The sequence below is a fragment of the Ascaphus truei genome, chromosome 13, assembly GCF_040206685.1.
Source record: "Ascaphus truei isolate aAscTru1 chromosome 13, aAscTru1.hap1, whole genome shotgun sequence".
NCBI classification, from domain to species: domain Eukaryota; kingdom Metazoa; phylum Chordata; class Amphibia; order Anura; family Ascaphidae; genus Ascaphus; species Ascaphus truei.
Genome location: NC_134495.1, coordinates 24,043,172 through 24,067,463, shown reverse-complemented (window position 1 = coordinate 24,067,463; position 24,292 = coordinate 24,043,172). Strand labels below are relative to the sequence as shown.

Sequence of the window (24,292 nt, the reverse complement as noted above, 5' to 3'; positions counted from 1 at the left end):
AAGTTCTAAATACCCCACTAAAATGTTAATCACATTTTTTGGTGCGACGAGTTCACGCGAAATGGGCCAGATTTTTTAAATGGTGAAACAGCCTCGTAACTTTTACATTTGAATCTTTTTAACATTCGGTCAAACTTCAAAAGCGATAGTAACTGAAAATGCAAAGCTTTTTAGCTTGTAGCGTTAAGCAAACTTGTTGCTAACTTTTGGATGGGTAGATAAGTGGTTTACCTACAGTCATAGGCATTCACACCAGGTTTATCCGTTTCCTTAACAATGAGCTACTCGTTCATTCCTACATCACCAGATTCTTTAACAGCACAAACAGGGAACCGTAGAGAGTTTGAAACTCAAAGCTTTTATTCAATTGCTTCAGCAGGTTTAGTCACACAGTGGCATTTGGGATAACCATGCCATGGGGGGGGAGGGGGGGAAAGAGCAGCAGATCACATAAAAGCCTTTTTCGGTATCTCTTCCTCTTCAGTGGCAACTCAGGAGAGGAGGTGCATGTCTTAATTGGCGGGGTGGAAGGTTCCCCTCTGGTGCCACTGCATGTCACGGATGCGCCTGACAGACTGGATCTGGGGGTGTTGGGCGCCGAAATCTGAGCTGTCCTTGTAGTCCCCCTTTTCAAACAGGTACTGGTAACCTCTGTAACCTGGGTACTGATAGCCAACCCACCTGCAATGAGGCAGCACCATGCAATCAATGTCAAGAGAACAAACAGACACATGACCAGTTTTTGCCAATTCCAATCTAGATTCTAGATGTTTTAAGACCATTGGTTTTCAATTCCAATCCAAGGAAGACACCAGATTTTTATTTCCCAATTCCAGTCCATATAGTATAAAGGTGATTACCAATTTGAATCCTAATACAAGACCAGTGTTTGCCAATTTCAAGTCTAGATCCTAGATGTTTTACGACTGGTGGTTAGTTCAAATCTAAATTCTAGACATATTATACTCAATGACAATTCCAATCCAGGCATTAATCTATTATCTACTGTAGATTGAAAATGGCAAAAACTAAAGTGATATCTGCTAATTTCACTACAGATGTTAGACTTGTTTTCTAAATTGAGTTTTAAAGCTCCCATTCTCCAGACTGCAAAGTACCAGTGCGGAAGATTCTTAGTAATAGACTGGAACAGTCAGGACTGCCAACAGGGTGGGTCTGCCGGGGTTGGTGTCCCAGGTCCGCTAGCTGGTGGGCCCAGCCAGGGCTGCACATTTCCCGCAACCTCTGGCCAGGCCCTGCTGCCGGTTGCAGCCGGGCCCCGACTCTCAGATGCCTATAAGCCTCTTTCTATCTCTGCCCCACGACTCCGAGCTTCCACTGCCGGCGCGCGACCTTTCCCTTAGGCATTGAATTTTGTATAGGAAAAGAATATCATAAAATAATTTGCGCTTAATACTCACGTCCCGCTTTGTACTCTCACAGAAGACACTTTCTCTTGGTAGCCATGAGCATGGAAACTTGGAACATCATCATCAATGATCTCAATCTTCTTCCCGGTGAAGTTGGGGTTTTCGTAGAGGACGATCTTATGCTCCTGGCTATCCTGCAGTAGACAGAGAAAGTAGGAAGGGCATTTACCGAAATCAGAGGAACTTGTGCAGTGAGTACACCTGTTGGCGCATTTCGCTATATGTTAAAAGAGGCATGTGTCTTATGATAGGCTGGTCCAAATTCAAGCTCAGCCCTTATGGGCTACCAACAGACCAGATTTTCAAGATGTATGCAACACCTAATTATCCAATTCGCCGAGCTCTAATTATCACTAAGGCAACTTGATTGGGTATGTATTGTCCTAAAAACTGTGTCTGATGGTGTCCCTTAAGCACTGGACTTGCACCTCCCTGTTCTATAATATGATGACCTAAAAGTGGCCAAAAATGATAAGGCAGAAGGATGCTGAGCTCTACAGCGGGAAGGGATCACTAATTAAAGGAAGGGTCTAGATCCGACTTGACAGGTCTTGGTATCACTTAACATAGAGTCGTGTGCCCAGTTCTAAAGTCCACTTCTCCAGCAGATTAGTGGCCGTCTAGTAAAGAAAGAACTGATAATCCAATATATTATAAAATATGTAGTTCACGGCTTGAACGGATTCGTACTTCCTGAATAATACGGATCTGGCTGTGAGGCAATTTTGTACATTTGGGGATTTTAAATTCCCATCACAATTTGAAAACCCGACAAAAGATGAAGCCAGATTTCCTGTCCCTGTGACCGTGGACGAAAACGCCGAAATCCACGGCTCATCCACGGCGCCGAAAACAGTACATTTTGCAGTCCAGGATGATTTTTCTTTTCTCTTTATTTTTATTTGCTGAATGGACAACTCACTGCATTTGCTTCCCCTCATACAGAGGTAACAGGGCGGGTTCACAGTTTTAGCGTTAGGACCTGCATTATTGGTTTACCTTGATGTTTGGTATGCAGGCTTACGACGCTTTGGCCAAAGGGTTTAACTAAAAAACCTAGTAATTACTATTATTATTCAAGTATTTAAACGTTATACTTATTACCATATATGTTTTGTCAATTTGATGTAGCATTGGGCACCCTATCTTCTGTTGTATACATTTGCCACGCTCAGTAGCACTCATTTTGGCATAAATATATATTCATGATGTGGTGGGTGTAGGAGTTTGAGCTACCTGGGAATATGTGTGTGAACTTTAACAGTTTATCAGAACTAAATTTCATTAAAGCTAGTACAGAACTGGTAAGAAACTGAAATTAAACACCTATTAAGACAAAATGTTACATTTAAAAATAGCAAGTGTGGTGTTATCTTCACGATTGTTACTTAATGTGCCTGTAAATCCCTATATTTTTATTATTTCAAATGTGTTATATAACTTTTGATCAAGAATATAGTAAATATTAGTTCCATACCCATTCATTTTCCAATACAAACCTATGAGTGTATCTGCATGTTCACATGTCCCCTTAACATGACTCATTCAAAGATCACCCAGTGGATCAACTTCGTGCGAAGATTCCGAGGAATGGCCTGAGAATGGCCACTTCTTGGCTTCCTATCCAGTTTAATCACCAAAGCTGTTGTTTGCCACACTACATACCTTTTACAACAAAGCCTGGGACAAGGTAGTGCAGAATCCAAAAACCCACTCAAAGACAGTAGTATTATTTAGCTTTGTTACTGATTCTATACTGTGAAATTGGCAATGGATTCCAACCGTACACAAATGAATTATGGTGGATAGCAAAGTGACCCTCCACCGTCTGGAACATAAAAGACAACGGGGAACTCTTCAGGATAGTCTGAAGCACCATACAGAAGGGTGAAATAACAACCCGGTCAAGAAATGGTGATCTAAAAGATCATGGCGCACTTTTACTGAGTAGTGCTATGCCATAAGATACCTTATGGTCCTGGAAGACACCATACCGCCCATTCAAATGAGTTTTCTGAATGGTGCCCTTTGGCGCTGGAATGGTTTTCATGTGCCTTGGTCTTACCACTTTGATTGGTCTCAGGGAGGTGATGCCGTCACTCCTTCGGCTGTTGGTCCAGGAGTCCCAGCGGGGGTACTCTCCCTTCTCAAAGACAAATTGCTCCCCCTTACAGTTTTGTTGCTCATACCCTATCCAGCTGTGGCAAAACAGAAGAGAAAGGAACAAGAGATTTAAAGTTTTTGACAGAGCACCCATTTAAAAAAAACAAACATGTGTAGGTCTGTGTATGTATTTACCATTGTATGGGGCAGGATGTATGTATTAAGACTAGGTGCGTCAGGGTCTTTGTGTGGGTGTGGTACTTAATTAGTGCAGTAGAATTATAGAGCCTCAGACATTGGCAGCAGCTATATAAGAAAGATGGGACCTTTAAACTGTGTGCTTGCAATATATTTTCAGTCTGACTCCCCTAAATACTATAATAAACTCTCCCCCCCCCCCCCCAGTGTAGTTCTCTTGCGTCTATCCCAGGCTTTCTTGAGTTTTTTTACTTTATTTTCCCAACTACAGCTTCTGGAAGGCTATATATACACGTCATGCAGCGTCAGGTTGCCATGACAATGGGATGCCCATCACATTGACAATGGGACATCACATTGTCATGGCAACGCGACACCATTTGATATTGCGGACCCATCATGATGGGACACTGGGGAAAATGCTGCCGGAGAAGGTAAGAGCCGGGGCAGAAGCACGTCCCTGCAACGAGCGCCGCAAACAAAGCCCTGTGCATAACGTGATGTTCCCTACAACAGGAGTGAACGTTGTGTTCCCCGACAACATGGTATCCTCAAAGCTAATTATATGCAAAAACAACTTCTATTTTTACATCTCATTAGCACAGGGTAACTGTACGTTATTGTAGCATAATATAACATTATCTTTCAACAACGTGACAATGTCAGTCTTTGCGTTACTCCGATTTGATCCTTAAAATAGGAGTTATGTTGGTTAACTCATACCTAACTGTGGTGTTACACGCATCCAGGCCGTGTAGAAGTCCTATCTCGGGGTCTGAATGTGAGTAACGCCAGGTTGTGGATATGCAATGCTATGGTAATGCCTAATTTGTGTATCATTATCACTAATGGCCGTTATAGTTAACGCTATGCTCTCTACGGGAGAAAACACAACATGACGTGACCTTATTGTCCTCTGAAGATGCACCGCTAGGCTTAACGTGATGTAGAGTTAGGTTAACGTCACGTTAAGGATTGTGGATCTTGGCCTAAATCAACAAGCTTTCCTTACTGCGTCCTTGCTATGCATTAGCACTGCTTAGTAAACATGGGCCTTTGCCTCTTGTAGTTGGGGGACACTGCAGTGCAATAACCCCCTTCTGCCCCAGAGCTCAGCAGCACACAGTGTTCCAGCTCCTACCAGCAACAAATTGGATAATTTGTTCTGCAAGTGTAAAACAATAACATGTAAAATTGATGCATGGGGCATAAGATAGAAAGCAAATATATTCATTTCCCTGTTAGTGGCTGAACGTATTACATTATGGGAACACAGGACACTATTTATCATGCAGCATTAGTGATTCATTGTTCCAACCTTTCGCCTTGACAAGAAATGCACAAGCTCATACATAGCCGTGCATAAGACGTGCATCAACTAACTCCTCCACTAATGTATTCTATTGCTCTACTTAACTGCTTAGCAGAACTAAGTACCTTGGCACATCTACTGTATACTAAGAAAAGCATGTTCCAAATAAATCCAAATGCATCGGTTTAATAGCAAAGCATCAATTGTTCTAAAGGTGGTTATTTGGTCAGGACGCGTAACACTATTCAACAAAGAACATGTTCCCCACTGAAAGTTATTCGTTTTTCTAGTTGATAAATCTGGTAGTAAATAACCTCCAAAGACTACAGCCTGAAAGATGTGGGAAAGATGCACTAGGAGAACACTGTACATATTGCAGAGGTCTTATCCATGTGCCATTTTGTTGATCAGGATACATACGGTCCAGAGTGCACAAGGATGGAGCCGACTTTCTCCATACCAGCCTCTTTTAGGTTGGTACAGGCTCCATTGAGTTCATGGCAGCGGCCTTGGAAATTCTCTTGCTCAAAGATGGCGATCTACAAATCGGATACAGAAGATAAATATTCAGAATAGGGTCTGCATTATTTCCTGTCCTCCTTGCTTTAAACCCAGAGGATGGTAGCACTTGTTCTATGGAGAAGTAATATATGCATGGAATGTCCCTCCAACAGAAGGGGTATGGCAAATAAAATCCCAAACATTCAAGAATACTATGAACACAAGTTAATTATGCTGGGACTAGAGTGCATGACCAAATACGTTAGATAGAGAGGGCATAATATGTGTTACATCTAGTTGACTGAGCCATTGATTGAGCCACCTGTGCTGAAGCAGGGATATCCTTAAAACCTGACCTGCTGGAGGCCCTGGAGGACTGGAGTTGGCCACTCCTGCAGCCTTCCAGCTGCAGAACTGGTGCAGAAAAACGGCACTACAGATGTAGCAAGACTTACTGTCCCCGGCACCCCGGACATACACACCAAAATCCGCGGCCCCGAAAACAGTTATCAGCCAGTGTGATAGAGCTCTGCAGTGGAGTGCCAGAGAGAAGCAGTCTCTCTCTGTGTCTCCCCAGAGCAGCTCTGAAGCATTCTCTATATCTGTCCTGCCGATGACGTGGATACTCGAATATGGATAGCTGTGTCATGAGTGGGAACACTAGAGCAGGGGTGCGCAAACTGGGGGGCGCGGGATTAACTAGGGGCGGGGGCACGGCAGTTACAGAGGCCCCGCACTCTTCTCCAAGGCATTTAAATTAAATGCAGGGGGAGGCGTGAGGTCTCTGTAACTTTTCGTACCTGCTCTCAGAAGTCTCTTCGGCGATGCGACGCTATTTACAACACGGCGTCAAATGGCGAACAGAAATGTTGGCACACCCCTACACTAGAGGAACATATTCGGTCATCAAGGGGGCTTGACAGGACATTTAAATGTCCTGTCCAACCCCCTTGATGACGTAGATGACTGAATATGGTCCTCTAGTATTCCCCCTCGTGACGTAGATAACGATATTCAGTTATATACAAGCATTAATGTACACAATGGGTCCAGAGCGTGTATGTAAAGCGAAAATGTACTTAAAGTGAAGCACTGCCTTTTTTTCACTTATCGATGCATGTGCTGTAATTGCTGTTCAGGACGTGCCTGTGTCCTGCTCACAGGCACATGCGCGAGCTGCCGTTCTCCAATTGGGTGAGGGGAATCAATCGTCACACAACTAGGCAGTCTGTAGGGATCAATAAGTGTCCATACTTCTGAAGTGAGCGTACGGACCCAGGGGTGATATTGTAAATACAGTATGTCCGTACTCACAAGTGTCCGTAAAGTGAAGGTCCATATAGCGTGGTACTGTATGCCTGCAAGTCATCTAGGAGCAGGACAGATCGGACCAAATTATATGCCCCGAAAGCAGCACCGTTAACAGCAAGTTTTGCTACATCTGTATAATTACTGTACCAAAGCAAAATAATTAGCCCCGCTCTCTCTACTCCCCCACGCTATCTCTCTATCCCCACCGCTCTCTCTACTCCCCCACGCTATCTCTCTACTCCCCACCGCTCTCTCTACTCCCCCACGCTATCTCTCTACTCCCCCACGCTATCTCTCTACTCCCCACCGCTCTCTCTACTCCCCCACGCTATCTCTACTCCCCACCGCTCTCTCTACTCCCCCACGCTATCTCTCTACTCCCCACCGCTCTCTCTACTCCCCCACGCTATCTCTCTACTCCCCACCGCTCTCTCTACTCCCCCACGCTATCTCTCTACTCCCCACCGCTCTCTCTACTCCCCCACGCTATCTCTCTACTCCCCACCGCTCTCTCTACTCCCCAATGCTATCTCTCTACTCCCCAATGCTCTCTCTACTCCCCCACGCTATCTCTCTACTCCCCACCGCTCTGTCTACTCCCCCACGCTATCTCTCTACTCCCCATAGCTCTCTCTACTCCCCACCGCTATCTCTACTCCCCCCGCTCAATCTACTCCCTTCCACTCTCTCTTACTCTTGCCGTCCCACTCTCTCACTCTTTCCCCACCTTTCACTTGTCTCCCCTTCTCACTCTTCACCCCCTCTCTCTCTTCATACTCTTCTCCTTTCTCCCTCACTCTTCTCCCCCCTCTCACTCTTCTCCTCCCTCTCTCACTCTTTGTACTCTTCTCCTTTCTCCCTCACTCTTCTCCCCCCTCTCTCACTCTTCTCCCCACTCTCTCACTCTTCCCCTCCCTCTCTCACTCTTTGTACTCTTCTCCTTTCTCCCTCACTCTGCCCCCTCCCCCCTCCCCCCCCTTTCTTGGTCCTTGCCTGTTGAGTAGGTAGCGGAGGCAGCAGCAGCTCGGCAGGAGTCCAACCAGGCAGTGATTACAGAACGTGGGCCCGACTTCCGGTAGGTCCTAGCGGCCCAGTTCGGATTACCTGGGTGGGCTCCCGCTGCGCTGCGCTGCTTCCTCTGCTGCTACCTCCGCCTCCCGCACCAACGATAGGGGCCAGGAGCGGATTCCTACCTGCGGTGGATCATAGACCACCACCCTGCGCTATACTTTGCCCACCCCTGCTCTAGTCTATCTAAAGCAATATTAATTTTGTTTTCCCCACCGCTCTGAAGTGTCATCTGCAGAATGATACTTTCCCTTACAGACCATTTGTAATGTCACTATTAAAGACATTAAAGAGCAACAGTCCCTGTACAGATCCCTGAGGTCCTCCACTGGCCACCTTACTTCCTATGAATGTATGGGTTACTCAATTGACCACAACTCTGTCGCCTATCCTTTACCCAATGTCTTATCTACTCAACCACCTTACGAGTCCAATCCCGACCACCACCCTGCGCTATACTTTGCCCACCCCTGCTCTAGTCTATCTAAAGCAATATTAATTTTGTTTTCCCCACCGCTCTGAAGTGTCATCTGCAGTGTCTTATCTACTCAACCACCTTACAAGTCCAATCCCGAGCAGTGCACCTTGTTAATCAATCTTCAGTGTGGGACAGTGTTACTGAAATCTAGATAACCTACAACCACTACTCCATAATTCAATGGCATTACATTTAGAAAACAAGAAGTGGATCAACATCTTGTGATGATATGAATACTGTAATACTGCTGAAGTTACTTCATCCTAGTATCAACCGCAGGAGTTACATTTGACCTTCATTTTTTTATTTTATTCTGATAATGCATTGTAGTCACACAGACCACCTTCTTGGCTATATCTTCGTTATCTTTACAGCATGCCTAACTTCCTGTTTCCTTTGCGAGCCATTAAGCTCAGGCGTCCTTGTGCTTTCTCACTTCCTGGGTTGTTATCAGCACACAGCTTTGCGATCTGTAGGAACTTGTGAAATTCTGAGCTTCTGCAAATGGAGTTGTCAATAGATGTATCTGAGCAGTCACACAATCTCTGCATGTAGTTATTATTTGCAAAGCTAAAGATTGCTGCTAAAAGACTTGTGTGTAGCAACTTTAATAATATATGCTGGATATGACTTGGCATCCACTAGAACTGTAATAAAATATTGTCACTATATATATATATATATATATATATATATATATATATATATATATAAATATATAAATATATATATATATATATATATATATATATATATATATATATATATATATATATATATATATATATATATATATATATACAGGGTAACCAGGGTAATCCAGGTAACAAAGAGACAGCACACGCAATATAATGAAGTAAATAAAGTGTATTAACAACACAGGGCTGCCCTGTGTTGTTAATACACTTTATTTACTTCATTATATTGCGGTGTGCTGTCTCTTGGTTACCTGGATTGCCCTGGTTACCCTGTACATGTTTCTATATGGGACAAGCATCTGCCTTCATTTGAGAAACCGTGAGTGCAAACTATTTTTTCATTGACTATATATATATAGTGAATAATACATATGAACCTCCAAAATAGCCACTCTGGGTATGTCAAAAAGTACAAAAGTTTAAGACAGACTAACATATAAAAAAACACACTAAAAGGCTGAACGCCCTCTGGTAGATACACGGTGGTAACCTATATACTAAGCTCTCTAACTACCAATTATACCCAATATAATGCAGATGTACTCTGAACTACTAATAGGAATCCCAGCACACAGACTCTGCAGGGAAAAGAACATCAATTCCCTGCTGGAGTCTAGACCGGACGGTCTGTGAAATCCCAAAGTCACAAACAAATACTGTACCTATATACAATGAAATATCAGTACTGAGAATACAAATCATATGCATGTGCTAAAGGTCACCTCCATCTGGAGTAAGAAAATTGCTATAAAGTTGTAACACATAAATAATTATTTGGATATGTGGGTGCTCAAATGCTTCGTTAATCCATATTGATGTAGACAAATATGGGGGTATATGCTTTGATAGTGTAGTACTAGAACTTGACGTAAATAGACTAAATAATGCCTGAGGGTATGGGATAAAAGTGTAATAACTTTTCCTCCTCCTTGGAAAGTCCCATATACAGAATGAAGTACTCACTGTTGCCTCTTAATGTCCACAGGCGTGCAGCCTCATCCAAAGTCCAACGATGTCCAAAAGTAGTATGTGTGGGTGCACAGCAGGAAGGAACAGGTCACGTGGCAATGAAAAATATTTATTGATGCTGCATATTAAAAAACGGTGGCGGGTTCAATACTCCTACGCGTTTCATGCTTGTAGGCACTTTATCAAGGAGTTCCTTGAAACGCGTAGGAGTATTGTACCCGCCACTGTTTTTTAATATGCAGCATCAATAAATATTTTTCATTGCCACGTGACCTGTTCCTTCCTGCTGTGCACCCACACATACTACTTTTGGACATCGTAACTCATAAATAAGCAGGACACGCGAAATATATGCTGAACACGCGTTCCCACCAACAGATTTCTACAATACCGTCATGCAGCACATTGATGCAGGTGTGAGTGAGAGCAAGTCTCACAATTAAGGAGTAAAATAAGAGATGCTGTCGCCTAGTAGAGAGAGTTAGTGTCCACGAAGCACAACAAACAGAAGCGTCCAATCAGACAGCATGCACGCCAGTATGCGTCACACGTCACGTCCCATCCGTGTCAGAGAGGACATATTGTTCAGCATATATTTCGCGTATCCTGCTTATTTATGTGTTACAACTTTATAGCAATTTTCTTACTCCAGATGGAGGTGACCTTTAGCACATGCATATGATTTGTATTCTCAGTACTGATATTTCATTGTATATAGGTACAGTATTTGTTTGAGACTTTGTGATTTCACAGACCGGCCGGTCTAGACTCCAGCAGGGAATTGATGTTCTTTTCCCTGCAGAGTCTGTGTGCTGGGATTCCTATTAGTAGTTCAGAGTACATCTGCATTATATTGGGTATAATTGGTAGTTAGAGAGCTTAGTATATAGGTTACCACCGTGTATCTACCAGAGGGCGTTCATCCTTTTAGTGTGTTTTTTTTATATGTTAGTCTGTCTTAAATAAACTTTTGTACTTTTTGACATACCCAGAGTGCCTATTTTGGAGGTTCTTTGTTCTGTTGTAATGATATATTATTCACCTTACAGCACCATGAGAGTTAACATTATCTTTATATTGTTAGGATTTCTCTAATTCTTTATGGGGTTCATGTGATTTTAGTGGTTGCATTGTGCAGGCTTTCCAGGGTGCAAGAGGTTAACTTCTTCGGAGAAGCAGTCTGCAGGTGCACCCAATTCAGACTGAACTGATTGCAAGCGGGTTTATATGGCATTCAGCAAGCTGCCAGAGGGAGAAACTTTTCCCCAACCAGTATGACACTTGTTGGTATGGTTTCCCAGGCCTACTGGACCCGCCTGGGACACACCCAGGAACACGAGCCACAGCCCATGGAGGAAGCAGGGCTGCCTTTCTGCAAGGTGGTGCAGTATCCAGGGGAATGCCTGGAAACAACTGGGATGGATTTCCCAGCACCTCAAGTTAAGGACTATATTTTGTATTGTATAGTTTGCAGTGTTTATAACTGGAAGTTAGCCTAGCTACCCAGTTGGTCAGTCAGGGCCATTGATGTCTAGTTAGCCTTCCTACTATGGAGTAGGCTTTTCTTTTATGTTTTGTGTTTTGCCTTTTAAGGGACAGTGTCCAATACAGTGTTTTTGATGTGGAAAAATAAACCACTGAAGAGTTTTAAGGCCTAAAATACACTGCGTGTGCGTGTATTAATGGCACATCAGTGAAAATGGTATCTTGCCTGAGTGCAAATCACTGGGGACTGGAATACAGAAAAGATGGAAGCAGGCACTCCAGGACATGGAAAAATAAAGTTATTGCAAAACTATTAACGTTTCGGCTCCCCATAGGAGCTTTTCTCAAGATGTCTTGAGAGACTCCTTGAAAGAGTCGAAACGTTGACTGGTTTGCAATAAACTTTTTTTTACTTTTAGACGTCCTGGAGTGCTTAATTAGGCCCCAAACTGCCCCTCAGTGTGTGCAGGCAGCATGGGGGTGTAGCTGTCACTCACTTCGGGAGCTTCTAAAGTCACACTCCACAATGCTTTGCCCCTGTGGATGCAAAGCATTGTGGAGAGTATCTTTGAAAGCACCTGCTGCAATTGACAGCTATACCCCCCACGCTAAGGTGCCATTTGGGGCCTTACTAAGTGCGCAGCCCCCACAAGGGCTCAGGACCCCACTATACTGCCTGGGATCCACCATTACATATTTTTCTTTGGAGACTGCCTTAAGGTACATAAAAAAAAAAAGCTGTGTGTGCTGTGCATAGTAAGTGAAACTTCTTTGACTTTTGTCGCAGAAATTGACTTATAACGCGCGTGCTCGGCACACATGTGTCAGTCAGTGTATGTCAATCAGTGAGTATGTATGTGCATGTGTGTCAGTCAGTGTGTGCATGTGTGTCAGTCAGTGTGTGCGTGTGTGTCAGTCAGTGTGTGCGTGTGTGTCAGTCAGTGTGTGCGTGTGTGTCAGTCAGTGTGTGCGTGTGTGTTAGTCAGTGTGTGCGTGTGTGTCAGTCAGTGTGTGCGTGTGTGTGTGTCAGTCAGTGTGTGCGTGTGTGTGTGTCAGTCAGTGTGTGCGTGTGTGTGTGTGTCAGTCAGTGTGTGTGTGTGTGTCAGTCAGTGTGTGTGTGTGTGTGTGTGTGTGTGTCAGTCAGCGTGTGTGCCAGTCAGTGTGTGTTCGTGTTTGTGTCAGTCAGTGTGTGTGTCAGTCAGCGTGTGTGCGTGTGTGTCAGTCAGCGTGTGTGCGCGTGTCAGCGTGTGTGTGTGCGTGTGTCAGTCAGCGTGTGTGCGCGTGTGTCAGTCAGCGTGTGTGTGCGTGTGTCAGTCAGCGTGTGTGCGCATGTGTCAGTGTGTGTGCGCGTGTGTCAGTCAGTGTGTGTGTGCGCGCGTACCAGTCAGTGTGTGTGTGTGCGCGTGTGTGAGTCAGTGTGTGAGTGTGAGTCAGTGTGTGAGTCAGTGTGTGAGTGTGAGTCAGTGTGTGAGTGTGTCAGTCAGTGTGTGTGTGTGTGTCAGTCAGTGTGTTTGTGTGTGTGTGTCAGTCAGTGTGTGTCTCTCTCTCTCTGTGTTGTGTGAATGTCTCTCTGTGTTGTGCCCCCCACCCCTCCCCCAGGCGGAGCTGCAGACACGGAGCTGCGGACTCCCAGCCCCTCCCCCCCCCCCCCCGGCGACACGGTGGTCCCGTTACCCCCCTCCTCCCGACTCCCACTACCCCCGGCTTAGCTGCGGACACGGAGCTGCGGACTCCTAGCCCCCCCTGGCGACACGTGGTCCCGTTACCCCCTCCTCCCGTTACCAAAGCAGGACATTATTGGGGGTCTCCCTCACCTAACGGGGGCGCGCATGGCTCCTCCTCGCAGCTGCTGCTACCGCCGCCGCCCTCTCCTGGCCTGAGGTACCCGGCGGTCACATCTGCGCATGCCCCCCTCAGCTCCTAGGTCTCCTCCGCCTGCTCATCTCCCCTGCACGGGGGTCCAGGGGGAGAAGCAGGATCCCGGGACTCAGGTCGGGCAGGATCCCTGCACGTCCGCCTCCCCCCAGATATCCAGCAGGGCGCGGGTCTCCATGTCCGACAGACATCCCGCTGGGCAGGGGGTCGGTGACCGGCCCGGAGATGAGCTAGCAGCAGGAGGCAGGCATGTGGCGTCCGTGAGCGTCACCATGACTACCGCATGCGCGGCATGTCAGCGGGCGCGGGGAACAGCGCATGCGCGGCATGGCAGTGCACGTTTGGGGGGAATGGCGCCGCTGCCTGCCACTTCTGCGCATGTGTGGCGTCCGTCAGCGGCGCCATCACAACTGCGCATGCGCGGCATGGCAGCTGGGACCGGCGGCCGTTAGGAGCGGCGCAGCGGCCGGCCGTGTGAGGAGAGCGGCACCCTTTAGTCAGCGGGACACAGGGAAGCGGAGGTAGGGAAGAGGGAGGAGAGAGGCTGAGCAGCGGCTCCTCCTCCTCTCTCAGCCGGAGTACTTGCGGGGCTTCCGCCATCTTATTACACCCGCAGCACCGGAAGCTCTGCGGCAGCCATCTTGCTATACCCATGGCAGTGGCCGTTAGGAGCGGCGCCGGCGGCTATCGCCGCCGCCGCCGCATGTCACAGCAGGTGTGTGGGCAGCATGTCACAGCAAGTGTGTGTGGGGGAGCAGCGGCTGTTAGGAGCGGCGCCGGCGGCTATCGCCGCCGCCGCCGCATGTCACAGTAGATGCAGGGGGGGGAGGGGGGGGGAGCCGTGACGTCACTTCCGTTTCACATTTGTCCCCCATCTCTCCCGTTTTACCCCATCAGAATAGGTGCCACTAAAGAAGTTTCACTTCAAAAAAGTCTCCATTATATACCCTGCTCTGTCCTTTCTTCCATAGCGAACACAGGGCCTAATATACAGTGTGAGGGGCTGGCTGTTAATCAACCTATTATAAAATTGGTAAAATACAGTACATTAACAAAGCCCAAATCTGCTGTAATTTTTACAGGGTGAACTGTGCCCATTTTGGCTAGTCATAAACGGTTCCCTTACTTTGAGCATGATAGTCATCCTGCTTTTACCAATGTCCTGCACTTACCTTTGAGTTTGGTTGCTGCTGTTTGGTGGCAGGAGTTTGATGGTCAGATGCCATTGTTAAATGTGATGTTCTGTTCCTACAAACACATTACAGAAGTCAGGATTGTTTATGTACAGTATGTATATCGTTATTGATATACCGGCCACAGTATACTCTGTGCTTCACAAAGCCAGGGAATTATAATACAATAAGCGCAACCAGTTCAGACAATAGGAAAGGAAAGTGTTGCCCCGGAAAGCGTACAATCTAAGTGGTATGTTGAGAACCTTTCAGAGACAGCAGGTGACTGTGGGACAATAGCCATGAGTCCAGGCTATTGGGATGCTTCATTTAAGAGGTGAGTTTTAAGGTTTGTCTTGAAGTTGAGGAGAGAATATGCTTGGCATATACTGAGTGTGAGAGAGTTCCACGGGTACGGTGTAGTGAGGGGAAATGGTTTCATGTGAGAGAGTGCTGTAGAGGTGAAAGTGGTGGAAAGAAGACAGTTCTAGGCAGAGCGCAGGTGACCAGTAGGGGCATAGCGAGGGATCACAGCTGATATGTAGGAAGAAGCAGATGAGTGGAGAGCCTTAAAGGTGGTAAGGAGGAGTACTTTGTAGGTGTTCCGAAATTTGAAGGGAAGCCAGCAGAGGGATTTAAGGAAGAGATGAGCAGATACTGGAAAATGGTAGGTGTTCCCAGTACTCAAAGCGTAAGTAAATGTAGGAAATAATATTTCAACACTTTGTTGTATCAAAAATTGACAGAGCATTGAAAAGAAAACAATTTAAAGGAAATATATACAGTGACAGATACTGCATGAATACACATATCTAGGGGAAAATCTACAAAAAATGATGTAAGCCTAACTGGAACATGGGGGAGGGAGGGGAGTGTAAAAAGGGGGACACAAAAAAGGGGGTGGGGGGGGGGGAATAGGGAAAACAAAAGCCAAAAAAGGGCAATACATGGAGCTGATGTGGTGGAAACAAGGGGAGCAACGTTTTGAGGCTAAATGCCCCTTCCTCAGGCCGGTTTCCACAGCGCCTCGCAAGAGGGACACGTGGTCCTTCCCTTTGACCCAAACCACAAAGGTCTCCCTCCGTAAAAATGGGATAACTGCACCAGATGGATCTAACAAATTCTAACAAGCATGAAGATCACTGTAACAGGGAACACCCTATAGAGATCAAATAGCATGGATAGGCTAGAAGGAAATTCAAAGTATGGCCTCTAAGGTAACACTAACCCTGTGTACAGTAGGCACAGGGGTAAGTAAACAGTTAAAGCTAAAGCTCCTTAATGGATAATGTCAGTCTAATAATAATAGGGTGCCTCCTTCTTCTGTGTGACAAGGGTTAATTAAAGCTGAGGAGAAATCCCTTTGCAACACACCCAATTATTATATGTTATTATTATTATTATAATTATTATATGAAAATACCCAGCATTGCTCTGGAATTCTGATAAACCAACCTCAAATACCCCCCCCCCCCCCGCTCCTCCCCCCCACCACCATCAGTTTCCTTTTATACCTTATAAATTAAATTCAGGGCCGGTCTTAGGGCAAGGCAAGAAAGGCAACCACATGTGCCCTGCGCCTTCGGGGCCCCGCACTTCCTCTTCTCCTTCCTCCTGTCGGCGTCGGGAATCAACTTCCTACCGGAGAGGGGAGCTGGAGGAAGGAACGAGGGGCCCCCCATCCTCTAGCTCGCCCCTCTGGTTGGGTGGAGGTTGGATCCCGTGGGAGGGAGATGAGGAAGCATGGGGCCCCCGGACTGGCAGAGGTGTGTGTGTGTGTGTCTCATATCCATTGCAACATCCTTCACTGATAAAGAAAACTGATATTCCTCTAGTAAATAAAAGCTTCACTCATTTTATCTGGATGGAAAAATAACATAGTATTTATCCGAATAGATTTCTATTCAATGATGTGGAGGAATATATTTCACAGATGTTAAAAATGTTAATTTGGCATGTTTGGTTCAATATGCAAAATATTGAATTTTGACCTCCGGATCTTCGCCAACACTGCTTAAGAGAACAATCTGGTGCCATGCTACCATAGCTTCCCTTTACGTGGCTTTTCTTCATGTGTACCGAAGGATATAACAGACATGTATTTGCATATCATCATATCATCTTGTTTGAGCTTGGCAATTGATTCACAGAAGATTCCAACTGTCCCCCAATGTGTCTATTTGCTAAGTCAAGGTAACTTTTTGGTTTGCCTGCGGGTAATTCTGAAACTCCTTTTTTGCAAAAGGGAGTTCCATGGAATTAAACGGCTGAGGGATCTCTGGCTCGTAGTTTTTCCCTGGGGCAGAGTTTTGGAGAGAAGGCTGGCTGGAAGTCCCTTCCTGCAGTATGTTGACCAAAAAGGAGATCAATCAAAATAATAAGCACCTGTAAGCAATGATTGGGTTATACAAAGCTAGATCCTATGAGTTGTACCCGATTCCTTTGTGTCTGAGACATGGAAGAAGCAGAACCTTGAGTGTAAGAGGGATTACTGTGCAGGTATTTTCTTTGTAACGCTGCGCTTATAGTGCCGGCGACGCGACGTTGCGGCAAAGGCGCGAATTTTTGAAGCCGGTCAAATTTGATTTTTCAGAGGCTGTCGCCACATGTGACAGCCTCTGAACCAATCAAAGACCTGGTCACCTGCGACGTCACCGGAAAAGCGAATTACAACTTTCGCTAGCAGCGACGGGTGACGTCATCCGCGCACTATAAGCGCGGCCTTAGGGTAGACTCTGTCATGAAGGGGAGAGGGGTGTGTGTGTGTCCTTTGTGAGAGGGATCTTACCTTTTCCGGAGCGGGACGGTTATTACTAACCTTTTATCCTGTTATGTACAGTATCAGGATCTTGTTAGCCCCTACATGGCTAGAGGGATGTGTTGCTGACCCTTCTGGCAGCAAAGTAATTAAAGATATAAAAGGAGGCAACATATACTGTATATGCTTTTAAGCATCAGCAGATTGTGCGAATCACCAATTATTAGCAAATGTAATGAAGCAAATTAATTTACATCTCAATGTAATCTTGGTTGGCTATCCCCAAATGTATGGCCTGGTTTTGGTTTCCTAAGGATATGGTTGACATGAAATACTTGATTCTGTCCAACCAAAGTCAGGGATTTGTTGTAAGTTTTTAATACAGTTATCCAAAGCAGATTAGTTTATCCTTGTTATGTACCCTAGTTACGCTTAATGTGGGTAATTCTATGTATAGTACATCAAAGTGGCTGTTCAGACTGTTTTCAGCCGACAATCCTCAGTGACATCAATGACATCCCAATTCACCGCTTGATAGTTTAAAGTATTACCCCCAATGTGTTCTGTATAACAAGAAATAATGGCAGTGCATGCACTCTAATACATGGGTGATAGTGGGGTACTTAACCGCCGGTGCGCTGGTCCTGGGGAGCTCCTGGAGTCCCAATGTGATCCAGTGAAGAAGAAGAATCAGGCACACGGTCTTAATCATCAGTGAAGGGGTTTATTGTGCCAAGAAATCCAACGTTTCGACAGTATTACTGCCCTTCTCAGGGTGAAGGCTACGCCTTGAGAAAGGCAGTATTACTGTCGAAACGTTGGATTTCTTGGCACAATAAACCCCTTCACTGATGATTAAGACCGTCTGCCTGATTCTTCTTCTTTTCAGTATAACAAGACAACAAGACCACAACAGGGTCGGCTCTGAACCCCAATGTTCCATTTGTAGTCAACTAGGGAGGATGACTATATATAAGACTAGAAAACCATTCGAGTGGCTGAATGCATCTGGGGCCGCTTGATACAATCTTCTCTGTGAAGCCACTTGCAGATATTAATTAAAAAGGCCACATTAAAAAAGGAGGTTCTCTGATTGTTGTTTGTAGTAGAAAATATGGTGGCCGCAGGTCTACGTCTGATTTTGGATACCATGGACCACGTCGGGTCAAAGACAAAGTCTGATGTGTTTAGACTACTGACCCAAAAGTAGAGAAATTGCTGGTGGCCATCTTGTTCTATCCCAGGTCACGAACTCCTTTATGAACTTTCCTTGTTCTTTTTTGTTGTTGTTTTTTTTTAAACTGTGTACAATGTCTTAAAGACCCTGGTAAATCAGGCTATTTCCCAGAGGGGAATTTGGTGCTCTATTCCTTTCCACACCCATTTTGCACCAGAAACCATTTTATATGTTGACTCCAATATCTTAAAAAAATATTTATTTTTTTCGAATGCAGCGACGTGGTTTAAAAACACACAAAAAAAAAAACGTTTTGTGATGCACTGAATTTGAACATATCTTGTTGGCTTAGAAAGGTGAGCCAATGAAATGAATGAAACTTGATGAGCAAGCTTGTTACATTTGAGGCTTGCGCTAAAGGACTGAGATATATAGGTGCAGACAAAACATATTTTGTTTAAATACCGCCATGCAATTAGCTTCCTTAATCCGATGGGATCACCCGTACAGTGAAAAGATCCCTTGTGGAAATAAAAAAGGTTGTTCATTTTAACAGCTGCTTTAGTTCCTTGTCTCGTGTCTCTTATTATTCTCCTCCCTTTGCCATTACAGTAACAGGGGTCGGGCGTCACCACGGTGCCATATTCCCTCCGGCACTTACGGGGTCAGGGTCATGTGATTGCTCCAAGAGGGATCACATGACTGCACCAGGCGCCAGATGGTTGAAAATGGAAGTGGAGTGGGCACAGTCGGAGCGGTCAGCCCATCACCCCCTAGAAAATGAGCAAGTGCTTCTGATTTACAATATAGGTCATAAGGTCACTGTAGGGGTTCGGTCAGGGGAGGGCAGCGCCAGACCTCAAGGGCCACCAACAGGTCAGGTTTTCAGGATATCCCTGCTTCCCCACAGGTTGCTCAATCGGTGGCTCAGTCAACGACTGAGCAACCTGTGCTGATGCAGGGATATCCTGAAAACCTGACCTGTTGGTGGCCCTTGAGGACTGAAGGTGCTCAATCCCTCATTAATTTTAAACTCGATAACTGACATTCAAGTCCATGGAAGGTAACATGGGATCGAGCTTACAGAGTCCTGGCCTTCTTGGCTGCAGGGTGCATCATAATTACTACTCAAGCAGCACACTGGCAGTATCTTCTGGGGTAACGAAACGGTCTCATTTTTAAAGCGCTTAAATAAAGATTGTATAAACGCTCCAAAGGTTCTTATTACCAGGGAAACATTCAAAGTAAAATAAATAAATACTTTTCGACGTATCGGTAGGTTATCGAAGCCACCTTGATTGAACCCATTAGGCATACTACTGCCATTAGATGGGGCTGGTCTCTAAATCCTTCACACTGTATGTCATTGACAGCCAGTTTGGGCTGAAGCAGGGGGTTAGGGGTAAAAACACTGCATTTGAAGGGGGTGAAACAGGTCTCCTTGTGATCAAAGGAAAGTCGCTCTATCGTCCCAAAATTAGATTGTAAGCTCTTTCCAGACTGCAAACATTTTATAAACAGCGCAACATACATTAGCAGCACTATATATAAGAGAGGAAAATGTACATGGCAATATTATTGATTATATATTTTTTACAAAAATATATTAAATCAGTTCTATCCCAAACACCTGTATTGTATTGTATATAGCGACATTAATGTACATAGCGCTTCACAGTAGTAATACACGGGGTAATCCAATAAATAACAGATCATTTAAATAACAGGCCATGGGAATAAGTGCTTCCGACATAAAATTAACATTAAGGAAGAGGAGTCCCTGCTCCGAGGAGCTTACAATCTGTATTGATTTGCATTGATCATTAACTACAGGACAGCAGCAGAGAAATACCAAGAAGTAGGTTGTCCTTACCCGTATGCCAGTACCCGCTTGTTCCAGTAAAGGGCCCCCTGGTCCTGGTTACATTTATACTGCACGAGCGCAGGAGAACGGTGCCAGGACTATTTACAAAATAGTTCCAGCATGATGCACAGTGATAATACTGGATTACGAGCCCGATTGTAAACCCAGCTCTGCTGATGCGCTGGCCACATTGTTTGGAGAAGCGTAGAGTTGGAGAAATATTTCATTAGCTTTCACATTCAGCCGGGGCGGCATTGTTTGGTCTGTTGGGTCGGAGATTTGAACACTGCATGCGTCAGCCCTCTGAATGCCAAGACCTGGAACATCTCATTTGAACAATGATTCAGCAAGCCCTGCTCCGGGGGGCTTTTGGAACCAATGACTTTACCCGAGGACCACCTGCATCTACCACGGGGACAAGGAGCAAACCTGCTGAGTGAGTCTCACTCAATGGGAGCGAGTCTTACTCAATTTAGCATCGGCGCTGTTACACCTCAATGTCCTGTCGCTTTGAGATCGTCATTTTTCCTTGTTGTCGGATAGGTTGGATAAGAAATGCATGTCCATTGAGTTGAATCTTTGTTAAGTTCTGATTGGGGTTTAGATACTCCTGTATTTATAGTTACATTGATCAAGAGGAAGGCAAACAAGATGTGGAATTCGAATATTTTACCAGGGACGATGCAGTGAGATGTCCAAGTTTTAGGGGCCGCGGCGAAATAAAGGGACGCGTCTACTAAGCAGTCCTCTGCCGTAACACACCAGGAAGACATCTTAAAGCCCATTTACTTCCAGCACCAGGTGTCTTGTGGCCCACAATGATTTGCACAAAATCATGCACCCACAAGATTTTGTGTATTCAAAACCAAGACATACACAACATGTCCTCAATTATAGTGACATCTCCAAATCTCATTCCTTTGGTTACGGGACATGGACAGCTATAATAACGTATTACACGTAGCGGTACTTACAGTATGTTATGCAGCAAACCATGTTCATTTCCTGTGGGCTGGAAGTCTTTGAAGATACTCGTTACCATTATGTAGCACATCTAGTTTCTTTTCAGGGGTCGTGAATATGTATAGATATACTCCTCATCAATCTAGAAAGAAGCATGTTCATTTTCTGTGGCTTTGAAGTCCATAGAAACCAAAAGAAAGAGTAGGGCAGTTTGCTTGTAATGTCTAAGCATGTATGTATATATCTTTATTTATATAGCGCCGAAAGTGTACTCAGCGCTTCACAAAGACAACACAGTACAGGGAATTATGATAATACAATAAGTGCTGCAGTCAGACAATAGGAAAGGAAATCCCTGTCCCAAAGAGCTTACAATCGAAGTGCTATGTTGGGAGCCTTGCAGAGACATCAGGTGAGGGAATAAGTGCTTGGCCACAATAGTTGGTAGGGGTGACTGTGGGTGTGGGACAGAAGCCATGAGTGCAGGCTGCTGGGGTGCTTCCTTTGCGAGGCGAGCTTTAAGGTTGGTGAGTATTATTATCTGACACACACCGACATACTGTAATACAAAGGGGAGAAGTATGAGTTCAATACCTTTACAGTGTAGGCTATACAAGATTTAAGATGTAGTGCTAAGACACAAGGTGCCTTATGGCTTAACACTGCTTATACTGTATAAGTATTTTGTAAATCTTTAGGCTTATACAGCTCAACCCCGTTATAGCGCGATCCGTTACAACGCGAATCCGCTTATATCGCGATGCAAGCGTGGCTCCCAAGTTTTGTATTTATGAATACTTTACAACACGATTATTGGTATCTTAAATACTTTATTGTACAATGCATACAATAGTACATTATGTCTAACGCGATCCACATACTGCACCGACACACTTTATTCGAGCAAATACCCAGTATGTACCTGGCAGATACCTGGAATGCGCCGCTCCTCACCTCTGACAAGCCCCGTTGCATTTGCCTTCCCAGCCTGGGTTCATGCCTGGCTGACGGGCGGCTGATCTGTTAAATGATAATGATTAGGATTTAATAGGCTGCAATGCTTCGCGTGTCTACCAGATGGCATAAATTCAGGAATTGTAATGCAGTATATATATATATATATACTGTGCAGTATTGCAGCCAGTGGGAATAAAATGCTTCAATCCCTGCCTGGAAAATAACCCAATGCACTCGGGCAGAAAACAGTCACAAACCTCAATACACCCGGGTATACCCGAATTCGTGGGACTAGCCGAGCTCGAATAAAGTGTGTCGCCAGTGTATAACGTGATGTGATCATTTGGACCCCAAGCCCAGCGTTATAAGGGGGTTAAGCTGTATTTAGTCATCCAGAATTGTAGGGGCTGATTCTATTTGTGCCAAAATGGTCAATTGGTTCGTTTTCGGACGTAAATTCCCTATTGAGTTAAATAAGGAAATTTGGGCAAAAATGGCCCATGCGGCCGCCTTGTCACATTCAGTATACCATCTGCACCGTAACCTCTTAAATGTGTGGTTTCCATTGGTTCATGTTGGGAGGGATTGAACATTTAAATAGGGTATAAATAGTTACATTGTATTTTAGGTGGGACCAAAATTGTCTTATTTTAACTGGTTGTGATCATCCCGGTTCTTCTGTTTTTGCTCCTTTCAATGTCCAGTTTCTCCATCTGTAACTAATAAAATACACAGCACTGCAATGCGCGTGTCAGTGCGATGGGCTCTGAAAGCAGCGAGTCTGAGCCTTTGCTGGCTCTGTATAAATGGGCTGAGATCTTCACCGTAGGGTCACGACCTTGTCAGTCAGACCTGCTAGATTGTGGCAACAGTACTTTAAAAGAATTTGATGCCATAATATATACTTTATGGGTATCTGTGCTCGCTAGCACAAGGGGAGGCCAACTCCAGTCCTCAAGGGCCAGCAACAGGTCAGGTTTTCAGGATATCCCTGATCAGTACAGGTGGCTCAATAATTCTGACTGAGCCACCTGTGCTGAAGCAGGGATATCCCTAATATCTGGCCTGTCGGCGGCCCTGGAGGACTGGAGTTGGCCACCCTTGTGCTAGAGCAGGGGTGGGCAAACTGGGGGGATTTTCTGATGGGAATGCGGCATTTAAATCAAATGCCAGGGGACCGCACGAGGCCTCTATACAGGCACACCCCGCATTAACGTATGCAATGGGACCGGAGCATGTATGTAAAGCGAAAATGTACTTAAAGTGAAGCACTGCCTTTTCCCACTTATTGATGCATGTACTGTACTGCAAACGTCATATACGTGCATAACTGATGTAAATAACGCATTTGTAACAGGCTCTATAGTCTCCCCGCTTGTGCACAGCTTCGGTACTGGTAGGGAGCCGGTATTACTGTTCAGGACATGCTGACAGGCGCATGCGCAAGTGTAACGGATCCGCACCTTAGTTTGCGGTTTACCTTGCCTTACAGACTTATGTAGCCCTGGAATACTGCTCCTGACCTTTGCTGCAGCTACACCCTGTGTTCACTCATTAAAGCAGTGCTGCCACACGCCCCTTCTGCTATTGGTTCACTGACCTTTAAAGACACCTTTCCCACAATGCTTCCCTGCCGAGCATAACCCTTCCTGGTTGTCACAAGTGTTCTGCCACAAGCCCTAAGGCTTGGCTCTGTTGTGTACTAATCTCTCAAGTTCTATTCCCCAGTTCACGCAGAGTTCTGTTCCTGTCTCCTGTGCTGAAGCGGAGTACTCATCATGTTTAACTTCAGATCCCTGTTTCCTGATGCTGTAGCGGAGTACTCTTTATGTTAACTTCAGATCCCTGTTTCCTGAGGTCGGCTGCTAGTCGCACGCAGCAGCCTGTTCCTGTCTCCTGTGCTGAAGCAGAGGTCTCTCCAGTATTGACTTCAGCTCCCTGTTTCCTGAGGCCTGCTATCCTTCCACAGCAAG

General features: G+C 45.3%; 1 protein-coding gene across 1 annotated transcript; it reads right to left on the bottom strand.

Annotated features, from left to right (window-relative positions):
- Positions 1–342: 342 nt before the first annotated feature.
- CRYBB2 (crystallin beta B2) lies at positions 343–20,560 on the bottom strand. Its single transcript, XM_075568953.1, has 6 exons — positions 20,409–20,560; positions 14,601–14,676; positions 5,464–5,582; positions 3,496–3,628; positions 1,422–1,564; positions 343–681 (listed from the first exon to the last, which is right to left on the bottom strand). Exons 2-6 carry the CDS (start codon positions 14,652–14,654, stop codon positions 513–515), a joined length of 618 nt encoding a protein of 205 aa, XP_075425068.1. The 5' UTR covers positions 14,655–14,676; positions 20,409–20,560; the 3' UTR covers positions 343–512.
- Between the last annotated feature and the right edge of the window lie 3,732 nt (positions 20,561–24,292).

Coding starts and splice junctions, on each gene's coding strand:
- CRYBB2 (XM_075568953.1), bottom strand. CDS start 14,654: ATGGCATCTGACCATCAAACTCCTGCCACCAAACAGCAGCAACCAAAC. Junction 5,583..14,600: donor AGCAGCAACCAAACTCAAAG/GTAAGTGCAGGA, acceptor TCCGATTTGTAG/ATCGCCATCTTTGAGCAAGA. Junction 682..1,421: donor GTGAGAGTACAAAGCGGGAC/GTGAGTATTAAG, acceptor GCCTCATTGCAG/GTGGGTTGGCTATCAGTACC.